At 42.2% G+C, this 15,558-nt stretch overlaps 1 protein-coding gene across 1 annotated transcript in view; it reads right to left on the reverse strand.

Moving 5' to 3' along the window:
• The window catches only part of MGAT4D (MGAT4 family member D), a 97,073-nt gene that overhangs the window by 32,664 nt on the left and 48,851 nt on the right, over positions 1–15,558 (reverse strand). Inside the window, exons 6-8 of the mRNA XM_019522118.1 lie at positions 13,392–13,505; positions 12,040–12,115; positions 2,932–3,043 (exon numbers count right to left, since the gene is read on the reverse strand). Coding sequence (XP_019377663.1) covers positions 2,932–3,043; positions 12,040–12,115; positions 13,392–13,505 — 302 coding nt within the window. The remainder of the gene's footprint in view (positions 1–2,931; positions 3,044–12,039; positions 12,116–13,391; positions 13,506–15,558) is intronic.

Raw genomic sequence — 15,558 nt, forward strand, 5'->3', positions numbered from 1 at the left:
GGGGGGGGGGGGCTTGGGGGCAGCAAAACATATAGGTATTTAGAATTTGCTTTGTTATGATGATAGAGACACTGGTAGGCTTCCAAATTGCTTTAGTGCTGTAGATATATCAATAAAACATTGCCCACCTGATCACACTCTCTCTGTCTCACTCTTTCTCTCTCTATATATAGCGGTCTTTTGTTTTACTTGTGAAGGAACATGGATTTTGGGGTATTTACAGAGTGACTTTGGGATTTTTTTATCAGGGATTTTTCAGTTTTCCAATATGGAACATCAGAATTCCTGCTAGGGAGGCCAGTGACAGGGCCCTGCCTGCTCAGAGATGGCACCTTGGACCCAGCTGAAGGTGGCTGACCTCCTGGCCAACTGCGACCAGGAGGACATGCTTTGACAGTTCAAAGCAGGCCACCACACTGGGAACATCTTCTGGGTGATAGCTGCCCAGATGGCTGGGCAGGGGCACACATGGCAGTAGTGCTGCAAAAGGTCAACTTTGCAGTCACAGTCCACTGCTAGCTGGCCCAGAGGGGCAGATGCCTCTATTGGCTGTGCAGCCCCCATCCAGATCTGGCAGGTGTGCAGCAGGTCACAGCCAGGCAGCAGCCTCCACTGCCAGACTGCTGCAGTGGGTAAAGGGTGCAGGGAACTCTCTAGGCTGCTTCAGCAGTCCAGCTGGCACAAGAGGTAGTGTCCCCAGGGACCAATTGGCTCGGCCCCAGAAACTCCTGAGAGCAAGTAGCCCTGAGCTACTTGCCAGAGCAGTTCTTTGTACTGCTGGGGCCAGGACAGGGCAGCTTTTTATACTGCTGGGGACAGCACAGGTGCTGGCCCCGGGCTCTAGCTCCCCCTGGCTGCAGATCCAAGAGGAGCCAGGCAGGGTTATTTTGCCCCAAGTGGAACAATTTGCCCCACAACAAAGTGCATGTCCAGGCACATTCACTGAGGTAAAAAGCCCCAGCTCAAATTTGCACCGTTTCTATTTGAGCTGCTGCAAGTGCACGTGCCTGCATGTGTGGACACACCCAGTAGTTAATTTTCCATCTTTGGCTGGAAAGGTAAAAGGCACTTACATCATTGCACATGGCCACCTTTTCCTTCATTCCTTTCTCATAATTTTTATTTTTTCCCACTGCAAAACATGTAAGAGTAAGACGTAGCCCAATCTTTCTCTTTCCTGGAACAAAAGCTACTCTTTGAAAATGATTCTGCTGGCTATTTAAAAGTTGTTTGCTAATACTATATAACAATTCCCTTGATAGGAAAACAGTTGGAGCCATGTGTTATTATGGAGAGGCAGAATTTTGCCGACTGATATCTGGTAATCCAACCCATTTGGAAACACTAGGAAGGATCTAACAAAAATGTTAACCTTCTAATGTCTCCAGCTCTGAATAGACTCTACCAAAAAAGGATGCATTGTGTGTGTGTGTGTGTGTGTGTCCCCAAATTAATTCTTAATTATGCCATCTTGTCTAATTTACATATTGAAAAAAATTCTGTACATTGAAGTATATATCTGACTTTGAATGGATATTTCTTGATAGGTCTATATTTTTCATATATTATATATCTTTCACGATCCAAGAAAAATACATATATATTTTATACACATACTTTATTATATAAGTAAAATATATTGCTTTAAAACAAAAACAAGCTTGTGTCCTAAATAAAATCTATTTTACATACATTGTAATCTTCAACAGTTTTAACTTCCTGAGAAAACTGTTGGGTACAAAATATCCAGATATTACAGGCCTGATAAGTTACATACTAAACATTCTTGTTCTTATTTCAGTTATTTTTGTGAAACATTTTTTTCAAGGTCAAAAAAAATCTCACTACTAACTCCAATTATACTTTAGAAAATTATATTATTACTACAAATTATATATGAATACACTAATTATTAGAAACTGGCCTACAAAATGTATGGTCACCTACATGAGAAATTTTACATGCAATTAACACCCAACTGCAAACACACATCTTCTAATTGAAGTTGCATGCATTTAAAATCAGTCGTACTATATTTACAAAATCAGGAGCATATTAGATGTGCAATTTCAAAGACAGGCCTAATTTGTTTTGAAATCTATACCTGAACCTATAAAAAGGTTGCTTTGTAAAACAGCCATCTGCCTGCTTTCCCAGCCCTGTCAATAGCTGCCCCATCCAGCCCCAGTGTCCCGGCTCTTTAAAAAAAGCCCTGCACTCACTGGCTACTGCAGCAGCTGTCAGGGCTTCTAGGGGCTCATGGCAGAGCCCACCTACACAACGCAGGGCAGTGGGGATTACCCTCCTGCCTGGCAGCAGCTGGTGAGTGCGGCGCTTTTTTTTTGCTTTTTTTTTTAAAGTGCTGGGACACTGGGGCCAGGTGGGGCAGGCATTGGCGGGGCTGGGAGAGTCAGCAGGGGATGAGGGTTCGTGGCACAGCCCCACCCGTGCAACGTGGGGCAGTAGGCAGCGGCGGGGATCACCCCCCCACACCTGGCAGAAGGCAGTGAGTGTGGGGCTTTTTATTTTTTATTTTTTTAAAGAGCCAGGATACTGGGGCTGGGCAGGGCAGCCACTGACAGGGCTAAGAGAACAGGCGGGGGATGGGGCCTGTTTGATTCAGAGATTCGTCAGTGGCCGAATCTCTGAATCAGATTCAGCCAAACTGATTTAGAACAGCAATTCAAATCACCAAATTGAATCACTGTCTCCTGAATCGGCCGAATCTGAAGCGAATACTAGCTGCTTCACATAGGCCTACTGATTAGACCCTGCACTAAAGAACAGTGCCAAACACTAGCAAGGTTAAGACTGGTTTGGAGTCAGCCTATGGTTACAGCATTTCCTGGAGAACCAGGGAAATTACAGGATGCCCTCTTAGGGTTGAGACAACTTTATTTAAACCTATGTTGCTGATGCCATAACACTTACCGATAAATCCAAGCTGGGAGAATTCAAGAATCATCCATTCAGAGGACTGTTTAAGAGCGAAGCTTTTTACTGACTTAATATAGTGTGGTTTGGCTATAATGTCATCTTCCAGCTGGAAAAAAATAAAGTGAAACTGATATTCTGACTGCTTACAGAGGTCGTAGTGGTCTTCCCATGTATAAATTATGTTTTTATCATGTTATTATTGTAAAGCAAGTAACTGGGGATGCACCATATGACCAGACATGCTGGTAATTTGGCTATGTGTCTATAGATAGCCCCATCTGAGAATCATTGATTAAATATTTGTATACAGAACTGCCTGTAATAGACTCGGCTAGGGATGGGCAAAATACAGCCTACAGACCAAACCCGACCTGCCAAAGGATTTTATTTGGCCTATGCTGGGGTCCTTGCCCCTGGTCAGGCCAGTCCAGGCACAGGGGAGGGGGGAGGAGTGGAGGGCTGTGGAGTGCGGTGATCCCACCACCCCCAAGAGTGCAGCATGGTGGCCACACTCCATTTCCCATCAGCCCCTGCGCTTCCAGACCTGGACCAACTATCTGGACACCCCAGCCCATCCACCCTGTACCTACCACTGAGGGCATCAGGGGCAAGGTCTCCATGGAAACTGACTAGAACCCCCACAGGCAGAGCACGCTCGGCTGGGCAGATGAGATGGGGCCATGGGTGGGCAGGAGGCAGGGTCTGGGAGCAGGACAGGCTGGCCAGGATCACAGGGTAGTGACAATGCAGGGCTGGGGCCCTGGGCAGAACTATGATCTACTCCCCATACATCCCTTTGATGTGGGGAGTGGATCATGACTCTGCCCCGAACCCTGGCCCCACACTATCACCCCTTCACAATCCCAGCCTCCACCCACCCATTCTGCTCCTGGATGCTGTTCCCTGCCCACTCGTGGCCCCTTCCCATCTGCCCAGCTGAGCGTGCTCTGCCTGCAGGGGTTCCAGTCGGCCTCCATTGAGACCCTGCCCACCCGCACCATTCAGCATCCCCAGTAGTGGGTGTGGGGCAGATGGGCCTGGGCCGGATTGTATCAACTGCCCCTGTCCCATCCCTGCTGTGCCAGGCCAGGTCAGCACCCACCTTCACCAGCCCACAGCTCACCCAAATTCCTAAAGTGGTCCTCCAGCCAAAATAATTGCCCATCCCTGGACTAGGCACTTTCCAGATACTCAAAAACTGGCTTGAATATCTGCCAGTTTAAGAACAAGCAAACAAGAAAAAAAAGAGGCAAAGGTAAAGGAAACAGTAATAGCCCACCGATATTTTAATCAGTGCTAGTCACTAAGCACCATGACAGAAATGGATCTTTACAGCAAACTTTGAATGTGGACCTGATGTGGTGGCAACCGTTAATCCTCTTGGATCATGGTGTATGCACCACGGCCACCCAGGCCATGGATGCATATGCCTGGGCAGGAATTTTTGGAGGAGCGGAGGCTACCCAGACCTTCCATCCTCTCTTTAGGTCACTGAGACAGAATCCAAAGACCAGACTGAGTCCAGATGTTTGGTGCCTCCATGGCTGTAGTTGTATAAGTGTCTGGTAATCAAACCCAGTTCTCCTGTGTGGTAGACAAGGATTCTACCACTGAACCACAGAGGACTCATGGACCTGATGTCTGGCTGGGGAGATGGGCCAAGGTAGGTTGTACCATACCTCCGTGGTAATGTGAGAAAGCAGGGAAGCAGTTACACAGAAAGCTAACAAATAGTCAGATACTCCAAGAAACATTAATGGTGCCAGGGAAGAAGCATTGTGAAGCTCAACAAAGGTCAGAAGAAAGTAGACCTTTGAAAGGTGCAATAAAGCTTAAATCTGATGAGGAGGCAAGGAAAGGTTTCAAAATAAGACTGGTAACATCACCTCAACAAGCATGGAGAAGACCCTCAGTTGCATTTTGCATAGTCTTGTGGAAACAAAAAGTGAATATTTGAGGCCAGAAGATGTTAGAGCTGTCAAGGCTAAAGAACAAGGGCCTAAGTAAGAGATCTGACCGAAGTGAAACAAATACATTGTGGATCGTAGAACTATTGAAGGGAAAGCAACAATTGTATGTGTGTGTGATTTGGACATATGGAACAAGGAATGGGGTTTCAAATGCCGTGGACTGGGGGAAATGATTGTTGTCAATAGTGAAAGAGAAAGCAAGGAGGTTTGCAAGGGAAGGGAAGGAATTCTGATTTGGCCATGTCATCAGCTTGACAGAGACAAAATGAGATGCAGGATTTGATTTAAGGAAATAATTATGCAATGGAAAAATAAATTTGCAAGGGACTGAAACCAAATGACCTAATGAGATTATCTAGAGGAGTAGCTTACCTGTGGCACGCATGCCACAAGTGGCACAGTGGCTGCCTATGTGTGCGGCAGCTTCTCTGACCAGGGAGGGGGCAGGGAGCACACAGTGGGAGATAGGGCAGGGAGCAGAAAGCAAAGCAGCAGATTGGGCAGCAGAAGAGGATTGGAGTGGCACTTGGAGAGGGCACAGGCTTAATTTGTGGCACACCTGCCAAAAAAGGCAGGATGTAAACAAAGAAGACCAAAGAGGCAAGGGGAAAGTGTTGATTAAATGAGAGAGTAAGTAAAAAGAAAAGCACCCAAAGGGACACTGAAGGAATGAGAAAACCAAGAAAATATGCTAAACTCAAAAGGAAGAAAGACCATAAAGTGTCACAAAACAGCATAAAAGACAAGGATATATAGGAAGCCCTGTGATTTACCCTGCTATTAAAAGCCTGTTTGTGCAGTGTAAAGAAAGTAGGCCAAGAGGAATTCTAGATCCATAGCACTGAAAGCCAGAAGGACCACCACTCTAATATGAGGCCACTTTGGTTCATGACCCATTAAGTTTTGTCCAGTTTGCTCTGTATTGAGTCCAACAACTTACGTTCAGCTGAAGCATATTTTCTAAAATGGCATCCAGTTTTAATCTGAAGACAAATTTGCTAGTTTGTTCCAGTGGAAAATCCCCTTTACTGCTAAGGAAAATTGTGTCCATTTTCTAATTTGAATTCACCCAACTTCAGCTTTCAGTCCTGGAATATTTTTATCTTACTTGAAGAAACTAAGCCAGTGCAATAGTTATACTGTGCCTGCTCAAGAAACTTGGAGGTGAAGGCAAAGAGGAGGGCCTCAAATTGCATAATCCAGTTGCTAGGGTTGCCTTCTGGGAAACTAAGCAGCACATGGATACATGCATATTCTCCTTTATTCATTAGCCCATTCACAAGAGTGAGGGAACATAGATTATACAAATGGCAAAACAGAAAATGTGCCTTCAGAATGTGATTTTTTGGTAAATCAAAAAAAAAAAGGGTAAAAAAACCAAATTGAAAATGGATGTTGTTCAGATTTCAGTTAGGAAAGTAGTTCACTTTTTCACACTTGTTTTAAAATATTTCAATATATTTATCATATTTAAAACAATGCAAACGTACTATTTGACCCTCAAGATGTCCAGCTGCAACATACTCCACAGGATACTTTTTTATTTTAATGTGTATGAAAAATAAGTTGCACATTTAGAAACACATAGCTAGTGACACATTTTCAGAGACCCTCCAAATTAAGGGTTTGACCAAAGCCTACCAAAATCAACTAAAAGACTTTTTTTATGGGCTTTTGGTCAGGTCCAAAGAGCATTAGAAAAGTTAAAATCCTAGTTCATACATAAGCATATAGTGACACTGTAGTAAAAATATAATTGGGAATTAAAATACAAACTGCATTTTCTTCTCTAAAGAACTATGTATAGATACATTTTAATGTGTTTCCTGTTATCACTGAACAGCCTTAATATATAGTTGTCTTCCAAATGATCTCAGTTGTATGAGGTTTACTAATTAGTCTACTCAAGATCTCCTTCAGTTAAATGGACTGAGGTTCAGATTATTCCTACTGGCTTTCTTTACTACCAGGCAAAATGTTGAAGGTAATCACACTAAATAGAAAAAGAAATTGTGAGATGGCAGATATGTTACAAACAGCAAAGCAGAACAGGATTTCAAATAAATAACTTTGAGTTGATAACAAATTCTGGATGATGATGCTGGTGTCTGTTGTCATCTTAATGCTTTCATTTTCATTCCCTTGAGTGTCGATAGAAAACACTTCCCAACAACAGTTGTAACTGAGCTTCTTAAAGATGCTTTCAGCTTTGAAAATGAGTAATTACCTCAGCATGTACAAGTGTAAATGGACCCAGAGAATAATTGCATCTCCTCCTAGCTATGAAATGATATCATTGCCTGCTTTTATGGTTGCCTTAAAACCCCATTATCCTGGTGCTTCTATTATTACAAGTGTCCCATGGGGCTCTTATGGACTGCAGTGAACAGTTAACAGCAAAAATGATCCAACTGTCTGTAAACTTCTCTCAATCATATTGATTAACAAAGACATTACCAAACAGAGGAGCAGAAATGAAGAGGTAATAGCTTATCACATATGGAAGCTCAAACTAGAAGACATGCCTGAACATATATTAGTGCCTATTATCATCTTCCAAGTGGTTATTTTTAGTCAATCAATAGCCCAAATCCATTCCTAATGTAAGCTAATTGGTTTCAATACACTTCAGAAAGCTACTTACCTAGTCTCTCATTCAGTAATACACTTAAAAGCATGTTTGTGTGTTTTGTTGAAGTCAGGATTTAGGTGACATGTTAAATCTAACTCTTATATTGAATTTCAGAGATCTATAATTACCAAAATGATACCATTTATAAAAACGCTGTAATATAAAAGCTGTCCAAGTTTTTGGTTTTCTCCACAATACTAAACACACTTTTAGGTGTCAGCAAGTGTCAGAAAACCTTTAATTTCATTCTAAAATGTTTCTAATATAGCACTGAAGTGAGTATTTTAGAGCTTTTGCTCCACACTGTTATAAACCTTTCTAAATAGCGACCTAGAGCATTCACATTATATCCATACTTGGAATAGGACCTGACATGCCTCTATGTCACCATTTTACCCAGCTTGATAACTGGACTCTATGAAAGCCTCTCTGTACAGGTCACAGTCTATGCTGGGGAAGGAACTGGAGATTGGGAAGGCCAGAGAGAAGGGGACAAAGTTTCTTCAATCCCTGCAGTTAAGTCCTAAAATGTAATCCAGGCGTAAGGATTACTGCACTTTCTGAACTCAGGGCTCAGTCTACATGACACAATCCAGACCTTAAGATTTCTTGGATAACGGACGACGTGTAGTTATCCTTAAAGAGAGATGAAAAATTGTTGTCATCATTATGCACTAACACTGGGAGGAGGAGTGTAAGAAGAACAAATTATCACAATAAAAACAGAAGTTGAGAAAGCTAATTCTAATGTACCTAAAATGCTTGGGTAACATTTTCTGAAAATACACAGTAATTTAGAAGCCTTAGCATTATTTTCTAATAACTCTTAGGAACAACAATAACAATGTCTCACTGATTATCATTGACACTTAGACCCATAAATGCCTGCAACATATTTAAAAATAGGCATTCGATTTGGGAGTAGAAATGGTCAAAACATTTCTAAAAGTATATTTTAAAAGTAGAAATACTATAATTCCCTCGCATGTCATGCACACCCAAATAAGACACCCACCTTATTTTTGGGAAGGCAGAATGAAGAAAAAAAGTTTTTTCCAGAGTTATGGCTACATACAATACAGAGCCTAACCTTCAGCTCATTCACCCTTCCTTCCTGCTCAGGCAAAAGCAACAGTTTTTAGCTTATATTCTAAAAGCTAAATACTACTCTTTCACAGTTGAATTGTCAGCAACTCTTGGTTGCTCACCCACAAACTAAAACTGTAGCTGCTGCTGAAGATTAGACTTCAAGGACAGATCTAGGACTGTCAAAACAGTCTGCAGGGCTGTGAAATAGAAGAGAGACCAGAAGTAGCTAAATTGCAACTTTGTCCATAAAACTGCTGAAGAAAGGATACCATGATTAGTGGAACATTAAGACCATTAAAATGGAATACGGGTCATAAACAGGGATCCTGGTTTTCCTTGATGAAAAAAATCACGAATTCTCTGATAAAACCCCCCAAATCTGCAATTAAAATGAAACACCACTACATATATACATATCAACTGAACACAAGGTTTTATTGACATATTTACAATTTTAAATCAGTTGGAAGCCGACCAGTGCCTCAATCACTATAGTAAAATACATTTTAAGTAGCTATAAATTTTGGTATTTGATTTTGGGTTTTTTATGAGGAGTGTGATAAAGATTTTTTTGGCCGATACCAATGGCCAATTATTAGCCAGCCACATCAGCTGATACTGATCTGATCACCAATATGAAGGCTGGCAGCTTGTAGAACAGCATCTGGCTAGTAAGTCTGTGGGGAGGAAAGGGCATGGTGGGGAGCAGATCAAGAGCCCCATGGTGAGGCAGGGAGTGGAGTTGGGGCAGGTGCAGGCTCTGCCCGGCCAGGGCAGGGTGGGGTGTGGGACAGGGCTGTGGGTGGTTCATCTGAGATTGAGGGAGAGGGTGGGGAGGGGACTGCAGGGGGAGGTGGCTCCCACTGCTGCATGCACCCCCAGGGGAGGCATCGGGGGCTCATGCTCCCTGGATTTGTGTGCAGGGCAAGGGTGGGCTGCCTGCTGCAGCCTCAGGGTCAGGGGCTGTGTCAGCCTCTTCCTGGCAAAGGGACTGGGCTGGGGCTATGCTTGGGGCAGGCAGGGTGGGGCAGGCAGCAGCAGCACTGGGAGGGGGTGGTTATTGGGGGGGCTACAGCCACCTCAAAATTTGCCATAGCCCCCCTTCCAGCACTGCCACAACCTGCCTTGCCTCCATCCACCCCAAGTGCAGCCCTGGTCCCTCCCCCCCATGCTGGGAAGAGGCTGGAGTAGCCCCTGACCCCTAGCCCCACGCACAAATCTGGAGTGCGCATGCCCCCCATACATCCTCTGTGGATGCGCACAGCAGTGGGGACCAGCCCTCCTCCCCCTGGATGAGCTGCCCACTGCTTCATTCCACTCCTCACCCCAGCTGGGAATGCCCACCCCTGCTCCAGCCCCACTCCCTCCCTCACCATGGGGGCCTTAATCTACGCCCCTATGCCCCTCCTTTCCTCCACGCCCCTTCCCCCTCACAGACTTACCAGCTGGATGCTGCCCACCAAGCTGCTAGGCTGCATTCCTGGCCACATGAATGCTGCAGCTGTGTGCATGTATGTGGCATTTATCGTTAACATTATTGGCCACATAGGCCAAAAAAAGTCAACTGCTGAGTATGTCAGTTTTCCTTTTATTAGTGCTGATATGATATGGATTGGTATCAGTGCACTTCTACTTTTTATCACGGAAAATCAAACTCCCCCTGCCCCCTTAGCTCACCAGGAAACAAGTCCAGGCCCCTCACTTCCATACTATACCCACCCAGCCCTACCAGTGCCCCTCACTCCCCTCCCACAGTCCCCTACCCCTCCAGCTCTGCTAGAGGGGGCCCCACCTGTCAGGGTTATGGGGCCAGGGACCTGGGTCTGCCCCAACAGCAGCACCCAAGTCCCAGGGAGGTGGTGGCTGCTGTGGCCCAAGCAGGGAGTCAGACACCCATCTACTATATGGACATCAACCAGCACACCATTCTCTCTCATTGAAAAACAGGTTTTTTTGTCCTCTACCATACCATTGACCAAAATTTCCGGAATCAGCCAGAACTACCTTCTGGCAAAAAGAATGGGAGAAACTAGGTTCCACTGTTGAATGGAGCTGGTGAGCAATTACCCGAATGGGGAGTTAGTATCTGGCTCCAGTTACAAATGGCACACATGGCAGAGCCTGAGCAGATTGAGAGTGGGTTTTGGCAGATACAACTTTCTCATGAAATCATGGGGCTTCTAAACAACTGACCAACAAGGTTGGCAGGAAAAGCAAACCACGGTTCCACTCCTGAGATGTTGCCAATGCACCCCACAAGTTTTGGAAACACCAACACCAGAAGCAGTGGCTTGTGTAGAATACTAGGGGCAGACCATATAAAAAGGGTGGACTGGGGACATGTCAAAGATAAAAAAAAATTCTGAAGAAACTTATCATTTTGTAATCTCCTGTGGAATAGGTATTCTGGTTTCTGGCTAGCTCTACTCCCAAGTCATTTGTAAGGTTTTGAAAATGCTGGACTCAGCCAATGTAGCTCCAGGAAAAACTAGCCCTTCTTTGGGATCAGTCATGCTGCTACATAACTAAGAGCTCCCTCCTCCTCCATACTTCCAGAATCCATCAAGGAATTGAGGGCACCTCATTCCTTTTTTCAATTCCCTCCTCATGTGTGGAAACAACTGAATAACATGATTCTGGGGGTTTTAGAACCTCTCCTCTCCAGCTGAGCCCAGCAAACACTAAATGGAAGTAAACTTGCCTTCTAACTGCTATTCTTACCTGGGTTTTGTTTCTCTCTCATCACAATCTCTGTTATTTTTAGTTCTGGTTAGTTCAGTACTACTGCAATACAGCTGTTGTGCAACATGCTGAGGTTGTAACAATGAAAACGGTGCAATGCCCTACAAATAGCTAACTGGCCAGCTTTCTTGACACACACTAAAGTACACACTGAACTTTTTGAGAGCTTCTTTGGATCCAAACTCTAAACTCCATCTACCTTCTGCAAACATTGCTCTCTGGATTCTGTAGTTTAGTCTCCCTGCCCTGACCCAGGCAGCTTGTTTTAATGACATTTGGAAAAATCCTTTGCAAGTTTGTGTTCTATCTGGGCTATTATCTGGAGCTACAAAACACACTTTCCATACATACAACAAGAAAGAACTCTATTAAAACAGTAGTTTCCCTACCACAGGCAAAAAGCTGTTAATGGGTTGGTTAGATTTGCAATCAATTATTATTCAACCCTAAAAGTATTAGAAAGCTACAAGTGAAGTTGATCAAATAATGTATAGCTGAGAGATGCAGATAAGAAGATATAACAAACTTGAGCTTAAAAAGGGCATGGGCATTTATACTTAAAAGCACAGGAGAGTTGTATCTGTACTATGATATTTAAAACTAATTAACTAGTAGAAGTTAAAAATCAGTACATTTTATTGTAATTATTTATTGACAATATAAACATACCTGTAAATAAAATGTTCCCTTAGGTTGAGCATACAGCATTAAAAAGCTATAATCCAAATTCTGTTTAGTTCTCCACCTAAATATAAGCAGCAAATTCTGATAAGGTTTCTCTGGGTTTTATGGAGTTGTTATTAATACAGCCATTACAACACTCTAGGTATGATTCAGGTACTACTGCCACTCATTGTTAACTAAATCAGAGGAAAGATGGTAAAATACAATTTGCTGATCTAAATAAACTATTTTAAAATTTCCTCTAAACTCAACATATTGCAAATACTGTTTTTTTTCAAGAGGTGTTTGAATTTATTTCTCAAAAAAAATCCATAAACAAATAACCCTTGATCAACGAACCAATTTATCTAGGTCAGATGAGCTAAAGAAGTCCTCTCGTTTTATTCTGACCAGCAAAATTTGGTGTGATTACAATCTCTAAGTGCTTCAACATGCAGTAAAACAGAGTGCCAATATTAGTCAACAACACAAACACAGGTTAATAAACTTCATTATGGAGTTAGTGGTACAATTTAAAGTTTTCTCTGAACAGTAGGCAATACCTTTTTTGCCAATAAATTTGAGGTTTATTAAATCAGTGACCAGACTTTAGAGTAAGAGATATTTTTTTTAAATTACTTGTCGAACAAATTTCCGAAGTTAATAGATATGGTACATCTGATAGGGTTAAAACTTAATTTAACGTATCAAATTACATGTACCTGATATTTCTAAGCTAGAAGTAAATGCACTTTTACTATCTGAAAATAGGTGTATATATTAATTTTTCAATGCTGTATAATGTTGCTTACTGACAGCAACTTTTTAATACTTGATACCAAATCCTGCCTCCTTTTAATGAATTTGGAGCAAGTGAACCATGTATATTGCCAGGAATGAACAGCTATTAGTTAAGTATACTGGTTAAGTAATTAGTTATAATATCAAAGCAACAATGTAAGTTAGATGTTAATTAAGCCCACTCAAACTGTCATTAGTTAGTTAAGGGTCAACTAAGGTGATAGGTACAGAATTACAGAGTGCAATCATTATCTGTCAGATAACAATGGGGACAATGTGAAAAAGTTTTTTTTTTTGGTATTATCTATTCAATTCTAAACCTGTATGATTTCCAGGTGTAGAAGTATTTGAGTAGTAGAGAAACTGGAGAAAGTCTAGCTTTTATTTGAAGCTGTTGGGCACTGCTATCCACTGAAATAATAATGGTTTCAAGGAACTTGAAGGCCGTTTTTTCTCTGAAAAAATCACACCTTATCAGTTTATTAACAATTGCAAAAGTCCTCAGTCTTTACTTTTGGAAAAATGTTCTTAGAAGTTTTTCACACAGCTTATCTTACCTCACTCTTTCCTTTGAGTCCCCAAATGTTTCCTTAAGAGTGGAGAGGTCAGGGTAATAGGAAGCAGGAGGGGAAATAACCTCAAGGACTCCAGATTGCACTTCATTAGGGAATCTGTGAAGAAAAGATTAATATCTAAGGCCTTAATACTGGCATAGCAATCTGTAGACACAGAACCTATCCCCAGGCAGTCAAGTCCATGACTATGTTGACATAAAGGTGTGCTTTTAAAATCACATTAGCTCAAAAACTTAGTTTAGCTCAACTGAAAACCATACTAGAGCTCAATATGAACTTGAACATTTTACTAGTATAACCATTTTAGTTAGAGATGGGATTTTTTTATTAAAATAGATACAGCAGTAAACAGATCAAACTGATTTGAGTATGATGCTGGAAGAAAGATGGACTGCTGCTGCATAACAGCAACAATGGAAGATTGCTATAGTGATATTTCTACAAGACATACAAAAACACGGATTTTTTGGAGATACTTTTTATTTGACCAACTGAATAGTTGGGAGAGAAGTTAGACAAATTTTCAGAAACAAATGCCCTTTTCAGGTTCTTTGCTCCGGAAAGTTTGTCTAACATCTCTCCCAGCTATACAGTTTGTCAAATGAAACATCACCAAAGAGCCTTGCTTCTTGTCTATTTCCTGGACCATCACAGCTATAACACACCAATTCTATTATGACATATATAATAAATCAATTCGTAAACAAGTTTGTTTATTATGTGGCATTATTTTTCCAATAAAAGATATTACTCATTGTATAATCATAGGTTCAACTTCTTGGCTTCACATTTTTTCTTCAATGACTACTACAAATTTCATACCAATACTTAAAAAGACAGTATTAATAATGCAATATTATTCATAATGCAACTAGTCCATGCATCTGCAGTCTATGCACCACATTAGCAGACAACTAATGCGCTAGTCGCTTTCAAGCACAAACCTTGTTTTTTAAGTGTGTATAGTATTGCCAATGTCTACTAAGAAACAGAATAAGAGCAAGCAAAGAATATGGTGGTATACGAGCCTTAATGGAATTTCATGATGGTGGGCAATTAATGCACTTAAATTTTCTTTGCAGAAAGCAGAAACATGTGAATGTGTGCTTGCTGGGAGCAAATTTGCTCCCAACGGGAGAAGTTCACTCCAGAGCTTCTCCTACAGTGCTCTGTCCCCCTGCAGCAGCAGCCAGGGGGAGCTCCAGGCTCCCCTGGGTGCCAGCTTGGGGCTGGCAGGGGACACTGGGGCTGGTCCCTATCTCCAGGGGGTCGGGGAGAGCTGTCCAAACAGTCAGGACTGCTGCATCCCAGCTACATGGAGGTCAGGTCCTGACCCAATCTCCACATGGCTGGGACATAACAGTCCCATTTGCCGGGACAGCTCTCCTAGCCACATGGGGATCGGGATGATGTCCCCTGCTGCCTGGGCTGACTGGAAGCAATTTGCTCCTGGTCAGAATCTACACGTACACTACATTAATCTAGTGCATTAGCCTAATTTACTGTGCAGTAAGTCCCATGCATGTGTAGATGTTGATGCTTTACTGTGCATTAGATTAGCCTAATGTGCAGTTAAGGGTTTTGTGTAAAGACACCCAGTTATACTTTAATTCAGCCATTCACACAGTCCATATCATTTACTAGCAGCACAGAGAACTAAATTACTGCACTGAAATGAAATAATTTGCTTTTCAGAAATCAGTCCCACAACCCCTAAAGGTAAAACAGTTATCTAAGTGTTTTTTGCATGCTAATTTGGGTAACATAACAAATATCAACACCAACAGCCGCAGATTTTAAGGCACTGAGGTAAGTGGGTATGCATACTCAGGTACTTGGATTCTAACATTAATTCCTGGGAAAGAAATCTCAAGCTAAGGAGAATCAGTAGATATTTTTCAGTGACTAAAATTGCAAAATAGAATTGCTGCGTTAAAATGTGTTTACGAGAAGTAGTGTTAGAGTGATGTGGTAGCTGTGATGATCCAGAAATTATGTAAGGGGCTAGGATTTCTTAGGGTGATATCTTTTATTGGACCAACAGCATAGTTGGGATAGAGTTAGACAACTTTTTGAATGCAAAACCTGCTGAAGAATGTCTTGTATTTGAAAGCTCGTCTAACCCTATCCCAAATATACAATTGGTTCA

This window comes from Gavialis gangeticus, unplaced genomic scaffold (genome assembly GCF_001723915.1).
Source record: "Gavialis gangeticus isolate Ggan-Ray unplaced genomic scaffold, GavGan_comp1, whole genome shotgun sequence".
Taxonomy (NCBI): domain Eukaryota; kingdom Metazoa; phylum Chordata; order Crocodylia; family Gavialidae; genus Gavialis; species Gavialis gangeticus.